General features: G+C 43.2%; 5 protein-coding genes across 5 annotated transcripts; 4 read left to right on the forward strand and 1 right to left on the reverse strand.

The window, feature by feature from the left end:
• The first annotated feature begins 417 nt into the window (after window positions 1-417).
• On the forward strand, window positions 418-993 carry LOC108831154 (uncharacterized). Its single transcript, XM_018604716.1, has one exon. It carries the CDS (start codon window positions 418-420, stop codon window positions 991-993), a length of 576 nt encoding a protein of 191 aa, XP_018460218.1.
• Window positions 994-2,121: 1,128 nt separating this feature from the next.
• On the forward strand, window positions 2,122-4,397 carry LOC108831153 (LRR receptor-like serine/threonine-protein kinase EFR). Its single transcript, XM_056992945.1, has 2 exons — window positions 2,122-3,055; window positions 4,015-4,397. Exons 1-2 carry the CDS (start codon window positions 2,122-2,124, stop codon window positions 4,395-4,397), a joined length of 1,317 nt encoding a protein of 438 aa, XP_056848925.1.
• A 4,546-nt stretch (window positions 4,398-8,943) lies between these two features.
• Window positions 8,944-9,706, forward strand: LOC130494626 (probable LRR receptor-like serine/threonine-protein kinase At3g47570). Its single transcript, XM_056992946.1, has 2 exons — window positions 8,944-9,020; window positions 9,082-9,706. The coding sequence occupies exons 1-2, from the start codon at window positions 8,944-8,946 to the stop codon at window positions 9,704-9,706; spliced, it is 702 nt and encodes a 233-aa protein (XP_056848926.1).
• Window positions 9,707-13,632: 3,926 nt separating this feature from the next.
• On the forward strand, window positions 13,633-15,159 carry LOC130498716 (uncharacterized). Its single transcript, XM_056992270.1, has 2 exons — window positions 13,633-14,925; window positions 15,045-15,159. Exon 1 carries the CDS (start codon window positions 13,957-13,959, stop codon window positions 14,719-14,721), a length of 765 nt encoding a protein of 254 aa, XP_056848250.1. The 5' UTR covers window positions 13,633-13,956; the 3' UTR covers window positions 14,722-14,925; window positions 15,045-15,159.
• On the reverse strand, window positions 14,771-19,717 carry LOC130499051 (uncharacterized). Its single transcript, XM_056992947.1, has 3 exons — window positions 19,691-19,717; window positions 18,131-19,087; window positions 14,771-15,229 (listed from the first exon to the last, which is right to left on the reverse strand). Exons 1-3 carry the CDS (start codon window positions 19,715-19,717, stop codon window positions 14,771-14,773), a joined length of 1,443 nt encoding a protein of 480 aa, XP_056848927.1.
• Window positions 19,718-20,325: the final 608 nt, after the last annotated feature.

Here is a 20,325-nt window from a genome sequence, read left to right on the forward strand (position 1 = left end):
TCATTTTAGAGTTAGGCATACGGATTAAGAAATCATTAAATTTTATATATTTTCCATACAAAAACATCATTACCATACATCTCAACCAATAGAAAAATAAAATGCATAATAAAATTAATAAATTTTGCATTGAAAACTTAAAACGACACTTATTTTGCAACGAAAAAAATTCCCTACAACGACACTTAATATGAAACGGAGGGAGTAAGAGCGTATACGTGACCAATGCATGTTTGTGAGTAAAGTTAATACGGAGAGATGTGATCTATAAATACTAGTAAAACTCTAATGTTATCATAATCCAAAACATATTGTTTCTCTCAAGATGAATTTTAATTTTGGAGATCAACCAAATTTTCATGATTCATCCGACCAAATTTTCATGATTCATCCTCGTCTTCAAACGATGAAACAAATATGGAAATAGATGATGATTTCGACAATGAAGAAGAAGCAATTCATCTTGCTATTGGTAATAACAATTTAGCCATCCAATTCTTACTCCATCAACAAGAAAACCAAGCCATACATGTTGGCTCTATTCCCGGGCGTTTTTTCATCTACCGTGATCGAGAAAGCGGACACTATAGATTGTTCGACGATTACTTTTCAGAGACTCCGGTTTACAATGATGCTATGTTTCGTAGGAGATATCGCATGTCGCGTCCTCTATTCCTTCACATAGTCGAAGCCGTTGAAAGTTATGACAACTACTTCACACAAAAAAGGGATGCAGCAGGCAGGGTTGGCTTATCATCTCTGCAAAAAGTAACAGCCGCATTTCGGATGTTAGCATATGGTCTTCCTGCAGATGCCATTGACGAGCACATAAGGATAAGCGAGTCAACGGCAATCGAAAGCCTCAAAAAAATTTGTCGAGCCATAGTGGATATATTTCGGAGACATACCTACGGTCACCAACACCAAATGATATTTCGAGGCTTCTTTGCATTGGTAAAAAACGAGGTTTTCCAGGAATGCTTGGTATCTTAGATTGCATGCATTGGAAGTGGAAGAACTGTCCTACCGCTTGGGTTGGGCAGTTTGCTGGTTGTAAAAGGACCAGTTCGTTTTTGGGAAAAAATGTGCTACATGACATTATGATTACAAGTATAATTCTGCACAACATGATTATTGAGGATGAACGATATCTTGACGCACCGATTGAAGCGGGAAGATAAGCTCCACCTCCAGGGGTTCAGACACCGGAGAATGATAATATTCGGTTTGAAGAATTTCTTGGTCGATTTAGAAAAATCAAAGATAAAGAATCTCATTTTTGCACTTCGAAATTCGTTAATTGATCATTTGTGGAAAATATACACTAATGGTGATGCTTAAGTTAAATGTATTATGTTTTAAAATAATGTAATGTAATTTTTAAGATAATAAATGTTTGATATAAATATATAATTTATAAAAAATTTATGAAGTATAAAATATAAGGGAGCAATTTGTAAATTTTGTAAGTAAAAGACATCAATCATAAAATTAAAAAGAATAAATTTAAGAATATTCATTTTTAGAGTGAAATATAGAGTAAACCATTAGAGATAAACTTCACTCTATTTTAGAGTTATTCTATTTTACTGTAAAATCTACTCTAAAATAGTAAACCATTGGAGATAGTCTAACAAGAGATATTGCATAACAAATATGAAAAATACACATTATTTCAAATTTCTATTCTATGTGCATGTAACAGAATAGAACACTGACAAAAATTCAGGCAGTGATGACGATCTAATTTCTAAGTGAGACCATAGCCAGTCTAAACAGTTTCCATAAAAAACAAAGAAAGAGAACGTAATTTGAAAGCTAATAGTTATTTTTTTCTTTATCAACAGGTTTCACCGATTACGTTAATGGGCAAAACATAATTATTATACAAAAGCTACGTTGTGTATAGGTGTGATAGATAAATTGGCCATTTAGCTAATTATAGTGATTTTCGTAGTGCTATACGGCCTAATTTCACAATAATAAATCCAAAGTCTTTATTGCTGGAAAGTCATGTGGGTAACTGCTGCTTGTGGAATTTTAGACTAAAGTTCTATATTTAAAAACCCTCTTTCGGAGAACGAGAAGGGAACACTTAAATCATTAGAAGCTTGTATGATCATGAAGCTGTTTCTTTTACTTGCGTTCAACGCTCTCATTTTATTCAAAATTTTGGATGCGAGGTTTTTCTATGAAGCGTCCAAGGTTGATGGTAACGCTGATAGAAAAGCTTTGCTAGTGTTCAAGTCTCAAGTTTCTGCGAACAATAGACTAGCCTTGGTCTCGTGGAATGACTCTACTCCGTTGTGCCAATGGGAAGGTGTTACATGCGCCCGCAAACATAAAAGAGTTACAGGTTTAGACCTGGGAGGGTTACAACTTGGTGGGATCATCTCGCCTGCTATCGGTAATCTTTCTTTCCTCAGATCTCTTAATCTTGAAGACAACTCTTTTGGTGGTACCATCCCAAAAGAAGTGGGAATGTTGTTTAGGCTTCAACAGTTGAATATGAGCTATAATAATCTCAAAGGAGTGATTCCAACAAGCCTGTCTAACTGCTCTAGATTGGTGACACTAGATTTAACATCAAACAATATTGTAAACGGTTTACCGTCAGAGCTAGGAGGGTCGTTGTCTAGCCTTGAAAATTTGTTTCTTAGTAAAAACAATCTTTCAGGGAGGTTTCCAACATCTTTAGGAAACCTAACATCACTCAAAAATCTTTTCATTGCGTTTAATAATATGGAGGGAGAGGTTCCAAAAACAATAGGTAGATTGACCCAGTTGATAAGACTCCAGTTATCAATAAATAACCTCTCCGGTGTTTTCCCACCAGCAATTTACAACTTATCCTCACTTAGGTATTTGTTCATTGCTGGAAATCATTTCTCGGGTAGTTTAAGTCCTGGTTTTGGATATATGCTTGCAACACTTAGAGAGTTGGAAATGCCGATGAACTCTTTCTCAGGAGATCTTCCAAAAACAATATCCAATATCTCGACCCTTAGAGCGCTAGATGTTTCAGAAAACCATTTCGCAGGAAGTGTCTCAGTTGGTTTGGGAACATTACAGGATATTCAATATCTGGGGCTCCACAAAAATTATTTTGGAGGAAGCAGCCTAGGGGGAGATCTTGAATTTCTAAAGTCTTTGGTCAACTGCACTAAGCTGCAAATGTTGGATGTTAGTTACAACAGACTTGGAGGGGAATTGCCAGTCCATATAGGCAGGACCGGCTCAACACTATTAAGGACCCTAGGGCAAAAAAAAATAATTTAGACCCTTTATTAAAGAAAAAGAAAATCAGGCTCTATAAAATGACTAATTTGAAATATATTATAGAGATTTTATATAAATTAACTAATATGCATGTTTTTATTTGAGTTTTTATTAAATTTTTGTACTCACATTTTATTATACTACATAAATTTAAATTTAGTATATTATATGCCATTATAAAAACTAAAAAAAAAAAAGAAATTGGGATGGGCCCTGGGGCGGTCGCACTGACCGCCCTCCATGCTAAGCCGGCCCTGCATATAGGTAACCTTTCTAAAGAGCTAACCGAAATATACCTTGGAGGTAACCACATATCTGCCGGCATTCCTTATGAGATTGGGAATCTCATAAACCTGCAAGCATTTGCCATGGAGGGAAATTTGTTGACACAAGGAATACCGGCATCTCTTGGGAAGATTTCAGGATTGATTTTGTTGGCACTGAACTCAAATAGAATGTCAGGAGAGATACCAAGTGATCTCGGAAACAACACTCGCTTAGAAGAACTCAATTTATTCCAAAATAATTTTGAAGGAAGCATTCCTCCCAGTCTTGGAAACTGTCGTCTCCTGTTATACCTTCGGATTGGACATAACATGTTAAATGGGACTATACCTCAAGAAATCATGCAGTTGGAGTCTCTGGTTCGATTGTTTGTGAATAGAAATCTGCTGACCGGTCCTTTTCCTAAAGATGTTGGAAGATTAAAAAAAATTGTTGCCCTATCTGTTGCAGACAATAGATTGTCTGGAAACATCCCAGAGACAATAGGAGATTGTCTCTACATGGAAGAAGTTTACCTTGGAGGAAATTCTTTTGATGGAGTTATTCCAGATATCAGAAACTTGAGAGGACTTAAACAATTTAACTTATCAAACAACAATTTTTCAGGCAACATACCTGAATTTCTAGCCAACTTTTCCTCGCTGGTGAATTTAGATCTCTCTGGTAACAGCTTTCAAGGCGCGGTTCCAACAAAAGGAGTGTTTCAACATCCTGAAGAGTTTTCGGTGTCTGGTAATAGAAATCTATGTGGAGGAATCCCTGAACTGTATAGAGTTGGAGGCTCAATTCTTTTATTAAACGTAAGAAAGGTATTTATCCAAGTATACAAGTAGGGCTACTGTATTCTTAACTAATTACATAGAGGTCCTTTGTATATATATTATTTACTTAACACGCTCCCTCAAGATGGTGGGAGTTGACGCACACCAATCTTGCTTCTCAAGTCTTGAAACCGTGCTCGGGATAGTGGTTTCGTGAGCCCATCCGCCAGCTGATCATGTGTGGAGACATGAGATACACGAAGTCTACCATTCTGAATCTGACCTCGAACAAAGTGGTAGTCAAGAGCAATATGCTTCATTCGGGAATGAAACACTGGATTAGCACATAGATAGGTGGCTCCTATGTTGTCGCAGTAGATGGTTGGAGTTGTCGTTATCGGGACGCCAAGTTCATGTAAAAGCGAGCAAACCCAGCGAACCTCTGCTGCAGTGTTGGCAACTGAGCGATACTCCGCTTCTGTAGAAGATCGAGCTACTCCTCGTTGCTTCTTGGACGTCCAAGAGATGGGTTGACGACCCATGTAGATGACATAAGCGTTTGTAGAGACAAAGTCGTCGGAGTCACCTGCCCAGTCGGCATCAGAGAATGCATGTAACGCTGGTTGCTTCTGTTTAGGAAGGAAGATTCCATGTGTGAGAGTACCAGAGAGGTAGCGTAGAACTCGTTTAGCAGCTTGCCAGTGATCAGTTGTGGGACAATGCATATATTGTGAGAGCTTGTTCACTGCATAAGAAATGTCCGGTCGCGTGAGTGCAAGATACTGAAGACTACCAACAATCTGACGGTACTCATGAGGATCAGATATAGGCGAGCCGGAGTGTTGAGTTAACTTTGGCGAGGAAGGCAAAGGAGTAGCAACTGGCTTGGCGTGAAGCATATTAACCTTGGTGAGAAGATCCGTGATGTATTTTCTCTGCATCAAGTGTAGACCTTGTGGCGTCCGTATAGCTTCGATGCCAAGGAAGTAACCAAGTGTTCCCATATCTTTAATAGAGAATTTCTTGGCTATAGTGTCGATGATACGTTGAACTAGCACTGGAGAACTTCCTGTTACAAGGATATCATCGACATAAACCAGAAGATAAATATAAGTGCCATTGAGTTTCAAGATGAACAACGAGGTATCAGATAAAGAGTTCCTGAAGCCGATCGAGAGAAGATATGTTTTGAGTTCGGAGTACCAAGCTCGTGGAGCTTGTTTGAGACCGTAGATCGCTTTTCTGAGCCGACACACATGTGTAGGTTTACTCGGATCGTGAAACCCTGGAGGCTGAGACATGAACACTTCCTCTTTTAAATGACCTTGCAGAAACGCAGTGTTGACGTCAATTTGACGAACTGGCCAGTCGCAGCTAACAGCCAATCCAAGTATGATTCGAATTGTTGTAGCTTTAATCACCGGGCTAAATGTGTCCTTGTAGTCTATGCCTTGCTGCTGATGGTAGCCTTTCGCTACGATTCTTGCTTTGTATTTGTTGATGGTGCCATCTGGATTGTACTTGATCGTGAAAATCCATCGACATCCAACGACGTTCATCCTCTGTGTTACCTCAACCAAATCCCAAGTGTAGTGATCAGTCGTAGATGTGAACTCTGCACTCATTGCCTTACGCCAGTGAGCATGTTTCATCGCTTGTTGCCATGTGGATGGGATCCAATGAGGATCACATTCCACAGTCGCAGCTAGGTTGTACTTCGTTGCCGGCTTAGTGATATTGTTCCTAGACCTCGTTTGCATAGGATGTCGCGGAGCTATTGGAGCAAGTGGAGGAGGTGCAGGTTGTTCCACAGGAGGCGAGGGCTGTGGTGATGGTGCAGGAGAGACAGATGACTGTTGCGGAGCCTGTTCTTGTTGTGATCCTTCTGGTGTCGTCACAGTATCAGTGCTGGAGGGTTGTTCCGATACTGCAGGTGCAGGAGCAGGAGCAGAGGAACTCTGAGCCGGTGACGAGGAGGCTGATGAATCACTTGGTGACGACGAATCTGGTGGAGTATCTGAGCCCGGGGGTTGCGTGTTCGTGGCCAACGGAGTAGACTGTATGAGTGGCAATGTTGCAGGAACATTAGTGAAAGGTGGAGCTGAAGATGGTTCTTGGTTTGGTTCAGGTGGGGTTTTGGTTTTGCGATTGATGAGAGAGGTGTAAGGAAACTGTTTCTCATTGAATCTCACATGCCGAGTAGTGTAAACACGGCCTGTAGTTGGGTCAAGGCATTGATAGGCACTCTGGGTTGGGGAATAGCCAATGAAAACACAAGGTAAGGACCTGGTTTCAAGTTTGTTGGGAGCATAAGGTCGTAACCATGGGTAAGCAAGGCACCCGAAGGTTCTAAGTTTTGAGTAGTTTGGGTTTTGATGGAAGAGCTTCTGAAAAGGGGATTGGTTAGAGAGGTTCGGGGTGGGTAAGCGGTTAATAAGAAATACCGCGACTGCAAAGGCTAGAGGCCAAAGGGTTAATGGCATATTGGCTGTAGAGAGAAGGGATAAGCCTGTTTCGACAATGTGCCGATGCTTCCTTTCAGATATACCATTGTGTTCAGGGGTATGAGGAGGGCTTGTGAGATGGGTAATGCCGTGTGTGGCAAGGTAAGGGCGTAGGGCTAGGTATTCTCCGCCATTGTCGGAGTAAAGATGTTTGATCTTTGTGTCAAAGCGGTTTTCGACTAGAGGTTTGAAAAGAAGAAATATATCCTTGACTTGAGATTTGGCTGTAAGCGGGTATAACAACGTATATCTTGTATAGTGATCAACAAATAGGACATAGTATTTGAAGTTTTGGGGTGAGAGGATTGGTGATTGCCAAACATCAGAGAAAATATATTGGAGAGGTTTTGTGGAGATGATTGAACTTGTTTGAAAGGGAAGTTTATGAATTTTATTGAGAAGACAATCATTGCAAGGAATAGAAATAGAGTTTGAAAAACATGGTAAAGCAAACTGAGAAACAATGGTTTTAAGGGTAGCAGGGGAAGGGTGTCCTAGGCGATGATGCCATTGATCTAAGGTGGCCTTTGTGTCTGGGTACGCAGCATAGGAAGCAGGAGAGGTTGATGCAGACATAGGCCACTCATACAGTTCACCCTTCGTTTTGCCTTGAAGCAGTTTGACCCCCGTGCTGAGATCCTTCACCTGAAACGAAGCAGGAAAGAATTCAACAGATACTTGATTAGCATTGCAGAGTCGATAAACAGAAATCAAGTTCTTATGAACATTAGGAACACAAAGTATATCCTTAAGATGTAAAGATTTGAGCCGAGTAGGGAGAGAGGAGGAACCGATATGCGTGATTTGCAAGCCTGATCCATCAGCGATGGCAACCTCATCACCTCCCTGATATGGTTGATGCAGTGCAAGGTTGTTCAAGTCAGAAGTCAGATGGTGCGTGGCACCACTGTCCAGGAGCCATGGCGCCGAGTTGTATGGATACGAGGCAGCTAGGTTCGCTCTTGGTGGCCAAGGCGTTGGATTTGGAGCAGCTGACATCGGACCTGCACTCGGAAGTTGATTGCAGCGCCTAGCACTGTGGCCAAAGACTCCACATAGTTGGCACTTCCCTTGATAGCCTCGCGGAGCAGAGTTAGCCGGAGGCGCATGAAACTGCTGCTGCTGCTGCCATGTCTGATTCCCACGGTTGTTTCCTTGATAACCACCGCGCTTGTTGCCTTGATAGCCACCACGATTGCTTCCTTTGTAGTTGGTGAAGTTAGCAGTGACCGGAACAGAGGTCGGAGTGGATTGCTTCGACTGGAGTTTTGCTTCATGATTGATCAGCTTTTCATGAAGCTCGGTGATGGAGGGAGTAGTGTCTCGGCCCTCAACTTGATCAATCAAGGTTTTGTAGTCCTCTGGAAGTCCCTCGAGTATGAAATCAATTTGATCTTCGGGATCTTCCGGTTTGCCAAGCAGAGCAAGCTGATCAAAAATAGCCGTTAGTCCTTGAACATATTCATTGATGGACTTGGTTCCCTTCGTGGTGGTTTTGAGTTGCTGTTTGAGTTGTTTGAAGTGTCCGCGACTCGGCTTGGCGTAGGTAGCATTGAGCGTACTCCATATCTCAGCCGCAGTGGTGGTGGTGGAGAGGATGGGTTGGATGGTCACCGTAATAGATCCGAGCAGTGAACTGTAAATCAACCTATCCTGGCGCTTCCAAGCAGTGTGCGCAGGATTTGTGGTCACCGCATTGTCTGTGGTGATTGTCGCAGGTGGGACAGCAAGAGAGCCATCGAGATGACCGGCAAGATCATAGCCATCTAGGAGTGCTTGGATCTGACGGCTCCACATCAAGAAGTTTGAAGCTGTAAGCTTTGTTACGTTCGCCATGTTGATGTTAAGAATGGCGTTGTTGGTGTTGGTGAGCAAGACGGTTTCGCTGGAGTTCGACGACATGATGAGAAACCGCGAAAAGAATGAGAAATTTTGAAGAAGATGATTAGGTCAGAGGAGGCTCTGATACCATATAGAGTTGGAGGCTCAATTCTTTTATTAAACGTAAGAAAGGTATTTATCCAAGTATACAAGTAGGGCTACTGTATTCTTAACTAATTACATAGAGGTCTTTTGTATATATATTATTTACTTAACAAACTGAAGTTAAAGCCATGCCCTCGAAACATAGTAGTATCAAGGACGAGAAGAAGACATTCATCAAAGAAGAAGAAAATTTTCATCGGTGTTGGTATTGGTATTGGTGTAGCAGCTTCTCTTCTGTTGTTGGCTCTGAGTTTGCTTATGAAAAGGAAGAAGAAAAACACCAACCACTTGACGTTGTCGTCGGCGAATCCTCCATTAATAGACTCTTTCTATGAAAGGGTAAGCTATGAAGAACTTCGAGCTGCGACGAATGAGTTCTCCTCCAGCAATTTGATTGGTTCAGGAAACTTTGGCTCTGTTTTCAGAGGCTTGCTTGGTCCGCAAGAGTCTAAACCTGTTGCTGTTAAAGTTCTAAATCTTCAAACACGGGGCGGAGCCAAGAGCTTTACATCGGAATGTGAGGCCTTGAAAGGTATAAGGCATCGAAACCTTGTGAAACTTGTGACTTCTTGCTCAAGCATTGATTTCAAAGGAGATGAATTCAAAGCTCTAGTGTACGAGTTTATGCCCAACGGAAACCTAGACACGTGGCTGCACCACCACCACCACCAAGTGGATGAAGTCGAAGAAGACTCTTTAAATCATTCAATTTCAAGACCACTGAAGCTGTCTGAACGACTTAACATAGCCATAGATGTGGCTTCTGTTTTGGATTATATACATTCCCATTGTCATGACCCTGTAGCTCATTGTGATCTAAAGCCGAGCAATGTTCTCCTAGACAATGATCTAACAGCCCATGTAAGTGACTTTGGTCTTGCTGATCATTGACCAAGAGTCCTTCATCAACCAAGTTAGCTCCACCGGTGTTAGAGGAACCATCGGCTATGCAGCACCAGGTAAAAAAATAATACTTCCTCCGTTTCAATATACATTATGTTTTAGGTGATTTCTGTTGTTTCATATTGGATGATGTTTTCACATATATAGTTATCTTTATCAAAACTGTATAACCAATTATATTTTTATTATTTATATTCATAATTAAATAATATATATATTTTAATGTTACTTTTAAGAGAAATAATAGATTTCTTAATGTATGTGCATTGAAGTAAAAAATCATCTAATTAGAACAGAGGGAGTATTTGTGAATATTAAATCATGAAAAGTTTTTTTCCTTTTCATCATAACATTTCGTTACATTATTATTGTGAAGAATATGGAATGGGAGGCAAACCATCGAGGGAAGGGGATTTGTACAGCTTTGGGGTTCTTTTGCTGGAGATGTTCACTAGGAAGCGTCCAACGGATGAACTTTTGTGGAAGGTTTTACTCTCCGTAGCTATACCGAGTCCGCATTGGCCGCAGAACGTGTCCTTGAGATAGCTGACATCTCGATTCTCAGCGGTGAAATTCATAACATGAACATGAGTACTATCGCTGAGTGTTTGAAGATGGTTTTCAATGTGGGAATAAGGTGTTGTGAACAATCTCCCACAGATCGGATGATAATGGCTCAAGCTTTACCTGAATTAGTCTCACTCCGAAAGAGGTTCGTCAGAAAGAATGTGAGGACAATGTAGACGCTACATGTGGTGATCTCTTACAAACTTTGCACTCGGACAAGGCTCGTTTCCTTGGAGACATATATAAAATAAGTTTACAATACACGAACCTATTGTGGAAATTTTAGTACTTGATGTGTGTGTACTGCTTTGTAATTTGAATTTAAATTTTGTGTGCGGCTAAAAGCCTAAAACTGTCACAGGATAAACTGGTTATCCTTTTGGCTTAGTTATCTAATCTTCTGGTTTAGTTCTTTAATAATTGGTTTATCTTTATGGTTTAGTCTTTTGGTTTAGTAAACACTATATGTGTGTCTTTGCCCTTTTACGGGAGAATCAATCAAACAAATAAACAAACTTCTTAAGCCCTAACTCTCATCATGTTCATCATGTTCATCATCCACAATTAAGAATCTCTATTCTTCAGATTGATCCTTCTTCCTTCGTAGTCAATCTCTAGGCTTTGGTTTACCGGTTCTCGAGCTCACGGTGAGCTTCTGGATTGGATCTATCTACCGGTTACGTTTACTGTCTCATTGGTATCAGAGCAGTCTTTCCTCAGCAAACCTGTTTCTATGGATAGACGAGCGATTCCTCTGAAATATTCATGTGAGGAGATTTATGACAGGATGTCAAGTGGATTATGCATCTTTTGCGAAGATCTAGATACACCTGGTCACCATGATTTGAAGCACAAAGGAGTGGAGATTATCATGATCGAAAGTGATGACGAACCCATCGTGACTGGAAGTGACGACAGCCCCTTGATTGAAGTCGTATCTGATGAGTTTGTGTCCCAGACTGTGATGAAACCGGACTCGTTGTCTGAATCACTGGAGAGTCTCACTTCAGATTTGCAGATCTTTGATGTTGCAGGACAGAAAGAAGATCAAAACAAAAGTGTTGCAGCAGAAAACATGAGCGTCTCTCTTGGAAATAAGATCGAACACATGGTGGGCAAGCAATCTCAAGAGGCAGATCGTGTATGGGAAACAGGTGTGTTAATAACCAAGCCAGCAACACGATCTCAAGGAAGAGATAGTTTCTGCAACACAATCCAAAAAAAGAAGTTACCCACAGCACAGCAACGATTTGGGTTGATCTTCCTATTCAAGAACATGGAAAGTTTGAGCTTATGGATTTAGTTCTGGAGGCTCACTGTGTCCTTCTAAAAGATTTGGTCACAGAGTTTCAGAAAGCAAATAAGCACCAGAAACGTGAAAGATGGGTAAATGCTTTTGATTTGTTTCATTCAGTGGATACAAGTTCCTGGAATCTGTTCTTGAAGCAACAAAAACGTCCCAAATCATAGAGCTTCAAGTACAAACATGGGGAGTATATGGCTAAGAGTTTTCTACACGTTTGGAATCTAGAGACTGTCAGGAACAAGAAGTTGCAGGTTGTGCAACAGAGACCGCATAAGATTAGATGCAGTAGAGATGAGAAAGATGAGAAGATATTCTCAAGGTTTTTTGGAAATATGGATGCTTGGTTTCAAGAGATTGTGTCTACTGCTTTTGGGATTGAAGTTTCTCTTAAATGTTTAGACAAATACCTCAGTCATGATCAAGTCTTGGGGCTAACTACAGAGACTCATAGGCCTTCTATACAGAAATTCACAATGATGGGTGAAACTCGAGACTGGAGTATGCAATCAGCGTTAAAGATTCGGGTATGCACTGATTTTTACCTAGCAGAGTTGATTGAGTTTGAAAACTATGGCTGGGAGTGTAAGGAGCAGATGATCATTCTGGTTGATCAAGGTCCAAGAGTATGGGAACCTGGTGGAGTAGTTACTGAACTTTATCAGTGGAAAAGGTTGAGAAGCGTGAATGAACTGATAATTGGTGGAAAATTCAACCTTGTTCCTTCAAGGAAGCTTACATTCTGTTGGATGATTTACAAGATGTTTTCAGAGATATATTTTGTAGAGCTCGCTGGAAACAAGACTCATGAGAATGAGCTTCTACCTAACAGCCAGGAGATGCAGAGATGTCGTAAATCAGAGTTGTGTGTGTGTTTGGTTGGATATCTTATATTTGTCAAGTCACATGGAGAAATTTCACACATATCACAGCCATTTCTGAAGCTTGAATTGAGGTTCATGTATGGCTCTCCTCTAAGAACGCACACTACTCAATCTGAAACTCTATTTTGGACACATTACAACGATTTGGAGCAGCTTGGAATTGAACTTCAAAGTTCTCTAGGTCTGGTCTACTTCACTCAATTGATTTTTATATGGAACCAAACCATAAATAGTGGTTGCCAAGCGGATCATATAAGCTTTGGGATCTTCTACGTTGATGGTGTTACTGAACTTTACACTGGTTCCAAGCTGAAAATTGGAAAAGAAACACAAGGAAAGGTGTTGTTGGTTTTGACCGAGGAATCAATGCTTGACAGTGCTAACGAAGCTAATATTATACTCAAGGAAAACTGGTTTCATAGTAACCCAGCTATTGAAGAAGTGTTCCATTTGCTAAGACATCCAGAGGAAATCAATCGACACTTTGGTTTTTCTTGTGGCTTGCTTGTGAATCTAAGACTTGTTAGAAGAATGATTACAGAGGCAGAAATAATCTGGAACAAGACAACAGGTTTGACGTCAATTTCATATCATTTGGTCTTGCACATGTGGAAAGAACATCCTCTCGACGAAGCTACATCAAAGTTGTTTTTGTTAGGGTATTTTTGTGTAGGATCTTTTAAGCACTACGGAACACTAGAGAATTTGTTTGTAAGAGTTTTAAGTCGAGAGCAAAGAGATGTTATTGAGTTATTGATCGGGACTACAACGTTTTGATGGTGTATGAACCCTAGTTCTAGTCGCATAAACTCTAATCTCTAAGTCTCGAATTGTCGATCCCTTATTCTAGGGTTTGGGTTCCCCTTTTATAGTTGTAGATGTCGGCTTTAAGTAATAGAACTCTTCCATAATCAGAAAAATGAAAGTTTTCCCTTAGGTAGAAAACTTCTATTTTGCTCCAAGGGGTCGGTCCGATCTAGGGGTAGGACCTAAGGCAGGGGTCGGTCCCTGGTTTCCTCTTGAACAAGGGTTTGGAAGTCGAGGACCTATCCGGAAGCTGGAGAAAACTTATGTCTGGATATTTTTCCCCAACAGTTTGCCCCTTATTCCTTGATTTACTCTTGGAAATCAAGGGATAACATGTGCTTCTTGAGCCTTGGTAGTTTTCTCTTGGGTGCCTTATCTTCTTGCAATGGGTCAGGCCGGGACCCTTGATGAGGACCGAAGTAACTTAGTGGGGTTCGATCCGTGCTGTAGTATGGATGCCTTATCGTGAAAAAGGAAACAAGGAAAAACCCTAGCCGCTATGCCGATAGACTTTGACGGCGAGATCTCCTTGACACGGTTTTTGGAAATTTTCCGGAAAAGGAATATATGAGATTTTCCGATTTTTCCACTCCCTTCCTTTTTCTTTTGATGAACATTTTTTGCCGATTTTCCTTTCCCCTTTGGTGATTAAATGGAAATTCCTTCCAGGTATATATATGAATATTCCGGCACTTTTCAATGACATAGATCCGAGTCAGAACCATCACCCTTGCTTGAGAAGAATGTCGAACGACCAGACCCACTTTGGAGCGATTCCAGATTCTCATGTCGGTGGTCATGCTAGGCCTCGGTACCTCTTCGGTGATCCCTTCGCCTCGCCTATTCTGACTCCAGGAGCGGCTTCGAGAGTGGGTAGTGAAGATGCTCCCATGGCTCCCTTGCGGCAGCGTCGCTTTTGTTCTTTTGGTGATGAGGGCGAGGATGATCCGATATCGGACATCAGGCAGGGAGATCTGATGGGGATCCGTAGGAAGTATTCTCTTCCTGACTCGGTGGAACTACGATGTGCGGGTGAATTTGAACGCGCTCGTGATGGAGGTACCGACGAGATAGCCATCTTCGAAGCGTACCTAGAAGCATGCTTCAGGGGGGACATTCCTTCATTGGTCGTGGAAGTAGCGTCTTACTTTGGGGTCTCTCCTTCGCAGTTCACGCCGGCAACGTGGCGTACCCTGATGGCGATTCAAGTGTTGGGTGAATTTCACAGCATTCCCTTCGGACTACCTGAAATTTCGTACTCCTACTCCTTCATTCCCTTATCGAACAAGAAAGCTTTTTATCAGATCTGGTCTCGTGATGGTGAACCTTTGGTAGGCGAACCTCCTAGGGGAGTCCGGGGAAGTTTCCCTTCAAACGACTTCTGGAACAAGAGATATGTGTTCATGAAGGTTAATGGTGTTCCGCGCTATCCTCTCTTTTAGCGATCCGTTGGTATGCCCCCCTTATTATTTTTAGATAACTTTTGCGTCGCTATCCCACCTCACGTAATGTTTTTGCAGAGATCTTCCGACCGGTATTCCCTGCTGATGAGATTATGGTGAAGCTGGCAAGGGACATTCCCAGGCAATACCGTTGGATTTTATTTCTGATGAGCCGGATGTCTTTATGCCATTGTCGTATTTGGGGTAAAACAGTTTTTCTTTCTCTTAAGCAGTCATTGAATCGGTTATGACCCTTTGCTCTGCTGATTTTTAGGTGGGACTCCTGGAGCTTCAATATCATTGGTGTATAATGAATATTGTAGGGCCAATCCTCAGAGGAGACGATCTTATGCATCGCCTTCTTTTGTCTCTTCAGTTGCGACTTCCTCGACCCTGAGGAATGCAGGAAATAACAGATTGTTTGGTCCACGCCGGCGTATTTCTTTGCACGAGGAGATCCTCTTCCTTCGTACTCAGCTTCGAGAGGTGATAGCTCATCAAGCTTTGACTGTGCAGAGGGCCCGTGAGCAAGCTCGTTGGGAACTTGTGAAGGAGTGGTCGGAGAGGAATATCAATCGCTGGGGACCTATTGGAGGGCCTATCCAAGGTTCGATGAATGGGAGAGGTGGACTCGAAGCCTTGAAGTGTTTTTCTTTTTCGTTTATGCTTTATTCTATATTATGATCTCTTTCCCGGGGCTTTTGATGATCTTGTAACCGAATAAAGACTTCTGATAGCATAATAATAATACTTATCGTTTTCACCTTTTTCTGTTGTATTCACTTCTTGGATTCATGCCTTCATAATTTTCCAGTTCTTTCTTCCGATTAGAACGGTTCACAGGGGTTTTGAGCGCAATCTCCTAGGCGGAGTTTTAGGGTCTAGGATCGGGATCCTCTTGTGGCACCAATAGCTCAGGGGTACAGCCCTTGTCGAACATACTTCGTATCTTCAGAATACAGGGACGTCTAGATGGGCTTGTAGACGTGTTGGAAGGGATGAACCCTTGAAAGGGCTGAAACCGTGAGAGGGATGGACCCTTGTAGGAATTGACCCCTTAGATGGATATCAATGTCTAGGACCTGGATCCTATTAGTATATTGACTGAATCCTGAAATGATTAGAAAAGCGTTAGACCTTGTAATCCATTATTAAAAACCTGAGTTTTAGATTTAGAATGAAAGATCCTTGCTTGGAACCCTAGAGTTCTAGCTTAGTTTGAACCTTGAGGTTCTTGAGCCCTAGAACCCGGAAGTTCTTAAGGTCTTGAACCCTGAGGTCCCTTACCTAGGCCCGAAGGCCGTTTTATTGAACCCGAAGGCTTGCTCATTGAACCCTGAGGTTTCTGAGTGCTGGGATTTAATCCTTAGATCCGGGGACCGTGATTAAGCTTTATGGGTACCTCGAACCCGGAGGTCGATGCTTTTGAACCCTGAGGTTCTTGGCAAACCCGAAGGTTGGTATTTGGATCCAAGGATCCTTGAACCTTGAGGTTCTTACTAGATCCGAAGATCAGTTAGACCCGAAGGCCCTTGATCGACCCTTAGGTGATCTAGAATCCGGAGATTCCTTACAGACCCGGAGGCTGTACTTGAACCCTGAGGCTCTTTTATAGACCCGGAGGCCATACTGAACCTGGAGGTTCGTCATAGACACTGAGGCCGTATGCGTTATGGGAAGTTTGTGATCGTATTCTGCTCCCCATGGGGGAACCACTACCGATCTGTTATTGAGAAACCGCACTCTGTCACCCGGAGGTATAGGCCACTCTCGTGAATCTCAATGCTGCACTCTACCTTTCTGCAGAAAAGGTCACGCTCAGACTTACTGTGGTCTGGTGTGGGCCTGCCCAGCGGAGCGACTTCACACCAGACACACTACTTTCCATGTCTGGATAAGTATTAAATTTTGGTGCTAACCGGTATTTTCGCACATTTGCTCCCTGCATATCAGTCGTCAGCATCTGATTACAGTACTTTGCAGTGTACGTCATGCCCCCTGCGTGTATTTAGCTCGTAGCGTCTTTAACACAGGGTTTGGGTAGCACTAGTACAGTGGTCCCACATAACTTTTGGACTTATAGCCTTTACGCAGGGCCCGAGGTGCAGACAATGTAATAGGGTTGATCAGACCCTTTCCTTATATGTCGTACACCCATGTGAGTTGTCTCACTAGTATATATTGGGTTTGCTGAGATCTAAGATCCCTTAGGACCTGACCTAGCTAGTATGTCCCTTTAAGTACATTGGAGTTCCTATAGCCCCTTTAGCCGTAACTAATAATGTATTTTATAAGCTTAGTTCGGAGACGTTATCGCATACATAGGAGTAGGAAACCAATGTACTTAAATATATCATAATAATAGTAGTTGTATATAAAGCTTGATCCGGGGATCTTACTTTAGAAGTGATAGAATTTGAGGTGCAAGGAATTCCAGCAGTTGGGTTGGACCTTACCTACCTTCGCTGTCTTCTAGCTTATAGGCTCCTGCCCCTTGCACCTCTATTACCTTATTGGGACCTTCCCATCCAGGAGCGAGTTTTCTGGCTGATTTGTCCCTTGTGTGGTCACAGACTCGCCTTAGGACCCAATCCACTTTCTGGAAGGTTCTGGATCTGACATTTTTGTTGTAGCTCTTGGCTACTTTCAACTGGTATGACACATTTCTAAGGCGGGCCGCCTCCCTCTTTTCATCAAGTAGGTCTAGACTCAGGGACATTAGCTCGTTATTCTCCTCCTGGGAAAGGAATTCAGAGACCGTGGTCCTTACGTGCACCTCTGTGGGTATTACCGCGTCAGCACCATAGACAAGGGAGAAGGGAGTCTAATGGGTAGCCGTCTTCGGGGTTGTCCGATAGGCCCAGAGTACTTCGTGTAGCTCTTCTGCCCATCGCCCGTGTGCATCTTCTAGGCGCTTCTTGAGCATGTTCACCACTGTCTTATTAGTGGATTCGGCTTGACCGTTAGATTGGGGGTGTCGCGGTGCTGAATAGGAAAGCTTGATGTTCCAGTCCTTGCAGAACTTTCGGAAGTTGTAGCTTGTGAACTGGGGTCCGTTGTCTGTGACGATCTCATGGGGCGTTCCGAAGCGTGTGATCACGTTAGTCCATAGGAATTTCCTGATTTGGAGATCCGTTATCTTGTCTAGTGCCTCAGCTTCTACCCACTTTGTGAAATAATCTGTCACGACTAGGATAAAGATCTTTTGCCCCGGTGCCATAGGGAATTTCCCTACGATGTCCATGCCCCACTTTCGGAAGGGCCAAGGAGAACTTAGCGATTTGAGGTTCTCTGGTGGAAGGTTGGAGATTGGCGCGTGCTTCTGGCATTGGCTACAGAGCTTGGCCTGTTTGAGGGAATCCCTCGCCATGGTTGGCCAGTAGTATCCAGCCCTTCTGGCTCTGAGTACCAGGCTCCGACCACTAGAGTGGGAACCGCACTCTCCTTCGTGAAGTTCTTCCAGTATCCTGGCGGCTTCTCTAGGGGTAAGACATCGTAGATAGGGTCCTGAGAAGGATCTTCGATATAGTTTCCCCTCGGAAAAGCAATACCTTGTAGCTTGACGCCTTATCTTCCGACTTTCGTCTCGGTCCTCAGGCAAGGTGTCGTACCTTAGATAGTAAATGATGGGCGTCATCCATGTCTCTCCTTCGTCTACCACAGATACTTCTTCAGGTTCCGTCTCCTTTTCGGTCGCGGGCCATTGGAGTAACCGTAGTGGGATGCTCATATGACTCGTAGTTTCCAGGGTGGACCCTAGATTAACTAGAGCTTCAGCCTGGGAATTGTGCTCCCTAGGGATCTGGGTGAGCTTACAGTGTCGGAACCTGTCGAGTAGTCGCTTAGCCACGGATAGATATCTGATCATACTCGGATCTTTCGCCTGATAGTCTCCTTTGACTTGGCTTATGATCAGTTGTAAGTCGCTGAAGACCTGGATGTCTTCTACCCCCATCTGTTTGGCGAGTGTCAGCCCCGCTATTAGAGCTTCATAGTCGGCTTCGTTGTTCGTTTCTTTGAAGTTGTAACGTACGGCCCTTGAGGCTGATTCCCCCGTGGGGGAAGTTAGGAGTAGTCCCACACCTGCGCCCCTTACGTTACTAGATCCATCAACGTATAGTGTCCATTCGCCTTTCTCCCCTTCACTGTCATGAAACTTTATCTCTTGTTCCAGGGCTTGAAGCATGGCAGGGGAGAATTCGGCTACAAAATCTGCTAGGACTTGCGATTTGATGGCTGTTGCAGGCCGGAAGATCACGTCGTATTCCCCCAGCTCTATAGCCCATTTTGCTAGTCGTCCAGACCCTTCTGGCTTATGAAGGACTGGCTCGATGGGGAAGGAGGTGCCCACCACGATTTGATGAGCCTGGAAGTAGGGGCGTAGCTTTCGAGCAGCGTTAACTAAGGCAAGGGCCAGCTGCTCGAGGTGACTATAGCGGGTCTCCGCGTCTAGTAGAGATTTGCTCACGTAGTAGATAGGATGATGTTTCCTTCCTTCTTCTCTTACTAGGACCGCACTGACCGCATGTTCCGATACCGCCAAATAGAGCAATAGGACCTCACCTTTCAAGGGTTTTGAGAGGAGAGGTGGAGTAGTGAGATAAGCCTTGAGATCGGATATGGCTTGCTCACATTTCTCGGTCCATTGGAAGTCCTTAGGGTCCTTCAAGGTTTCGAAGAAGGCGTGTGACTTGTCGGATAGCCTGGAGATGAACCTGCTTAGGGCGGCCATCCTTCCTGTCAGTCTTTGCACTTCCTTGACGTTGCGAGGGGAAGGTATCACCTGGATCGCTCTCACCTGCTCTGGGTTTGCTTCAATGCCCCTGTGGGTGACTATGTACCCTAGGAACTTCCCAGAGCTTACTCCGAACGAGCACTTTGAAGGGTTTAGCTTCATGTTGTACCTCCTGAGAGTGGTGAAGGCTTGTTGAAGGTGTGAGATATGGTCCTCGGCATCCAGGGACTTTACCAACATGTCATCAATGTAGACCTCCATGGTATGCCCTATCCGATCGGCGAACATCATATTGACAAGCCTTTGATAAGTCGAGCCGGCGTTCTTTAATCCGAAAGGGGGCATGACCTTGTAACAGTAGATACCCCTTGAGGTCATGAATGAAGTCTTCTATTGGTCGTCAGGATGCATCATGATCTGGTTATATCCGGAGAACGCATCCATGAAACTCATCAGCTGATGACCAGCAGTTGCGTAGACTAGCTTGTCGATGTGAGGCAAAGGGAAGGGGTCCTTAGGACATGACTTATTAAGGTCTGTGAAGTCGATACAGACTCTCCACTTCCCGTTCTTCTTCCTAACGACCACTACGTTAGCTAGCCATTCTGGGTATTGCACCTCTCGTATGAATCCGGCGTCAAATAGGTTCTTGACCTCTTCGTTAATGTCTCGTCCCTTTCGGGAGCGTACTTCCTCCTCTTCTGTCTGACAGGAGGATGCATTGGATCCACTTTGAGTTGATGCATGATGACATCGGGGTCAATCCCAGGCATGTCCTCATGAGACCAGGCAAAGCAATCGGAGTTGGATCTTAGGAAGTCGACCAATCTCCTTCTTAGGCCTTCCGGAAGCTTGGAGCATATCTTTAG

This window comes from Raphanus sativus, chromosome 8, assembly GCF_000801105.2.
Source record: "Raphanus sativus cultivar WK10039 chromosome 8, ASM80110v3, whole genome shotgun sequence".
NCBI classification, from domain to species: Eukaryota; Viridiplantae; Streptophyta; class Magnoliopsida; order Brassicales; family Brassicaceae; genus Raphanus; species Raphanus sativus.

Bases quoted from the DNA above. Each gene is read 5' to 3' on its own strand.
- LOC130494626 (XM_056992946.1), top strand. From the start codon at position 8,944: ATGCCCTCGAAACATAGTAGTATCAAGGACGAGAAGAAGACATTCATC. The intron at 9,021-9,081 runs GTATTGGTATTG...GCTTATGAAAAG, and splicing joins GAAAATTTTCATCGGTGTTG to GAAGAAGAAAAACACCAACC.
- LOC108831154 (XM_018604716.1), top strand. From the start codon at position 418: ATGGAAATAGATGATGATTTCGACAATGAAGAAGAAGCAATTCATCTT.
- LOC130499051 (XM_056992947.1), bottom strand. From the start codon at position 19,717: ATGGAGGTCTACATTGATGACATGTTG. The intron at 19,088-19,690 runs GTAAAGTCCCTG...CCCTACTTCCAG, and splicing joins TCTACATTGATGACATGTTG to GCTCATCAAATCGTGGTGGG. The intron at 15,230-18,130 runs GTACTCAGAGCC...CCCTCTGCACAG, and splicing joins ACTCTAGTGGTCGGAGCCTG to TCAAAGCTTGATGAGCTATC.
- LOC108831153 (XM_056992945.1), top strand. From the start codon at position 2,122: ATGAAGCTGTTTCTTTTACTTGCGTTCAACGCTCTCATTTTATTCAAA. The intron at 3,056-4,014 runs GTTTGGGAACAT...TATCTGTTGCAG, and splicing joins CGCAGGAAGTGTCTCAGTTG to ACAATAGATTGTCTGGAAAC.
- LOC130498716 (XM_056992270.1), top strand. From the start codon at position 13,957: ATGAATATTCCGGCACTTTTCAATGACATAGATCCGAGTCAGAACCAT.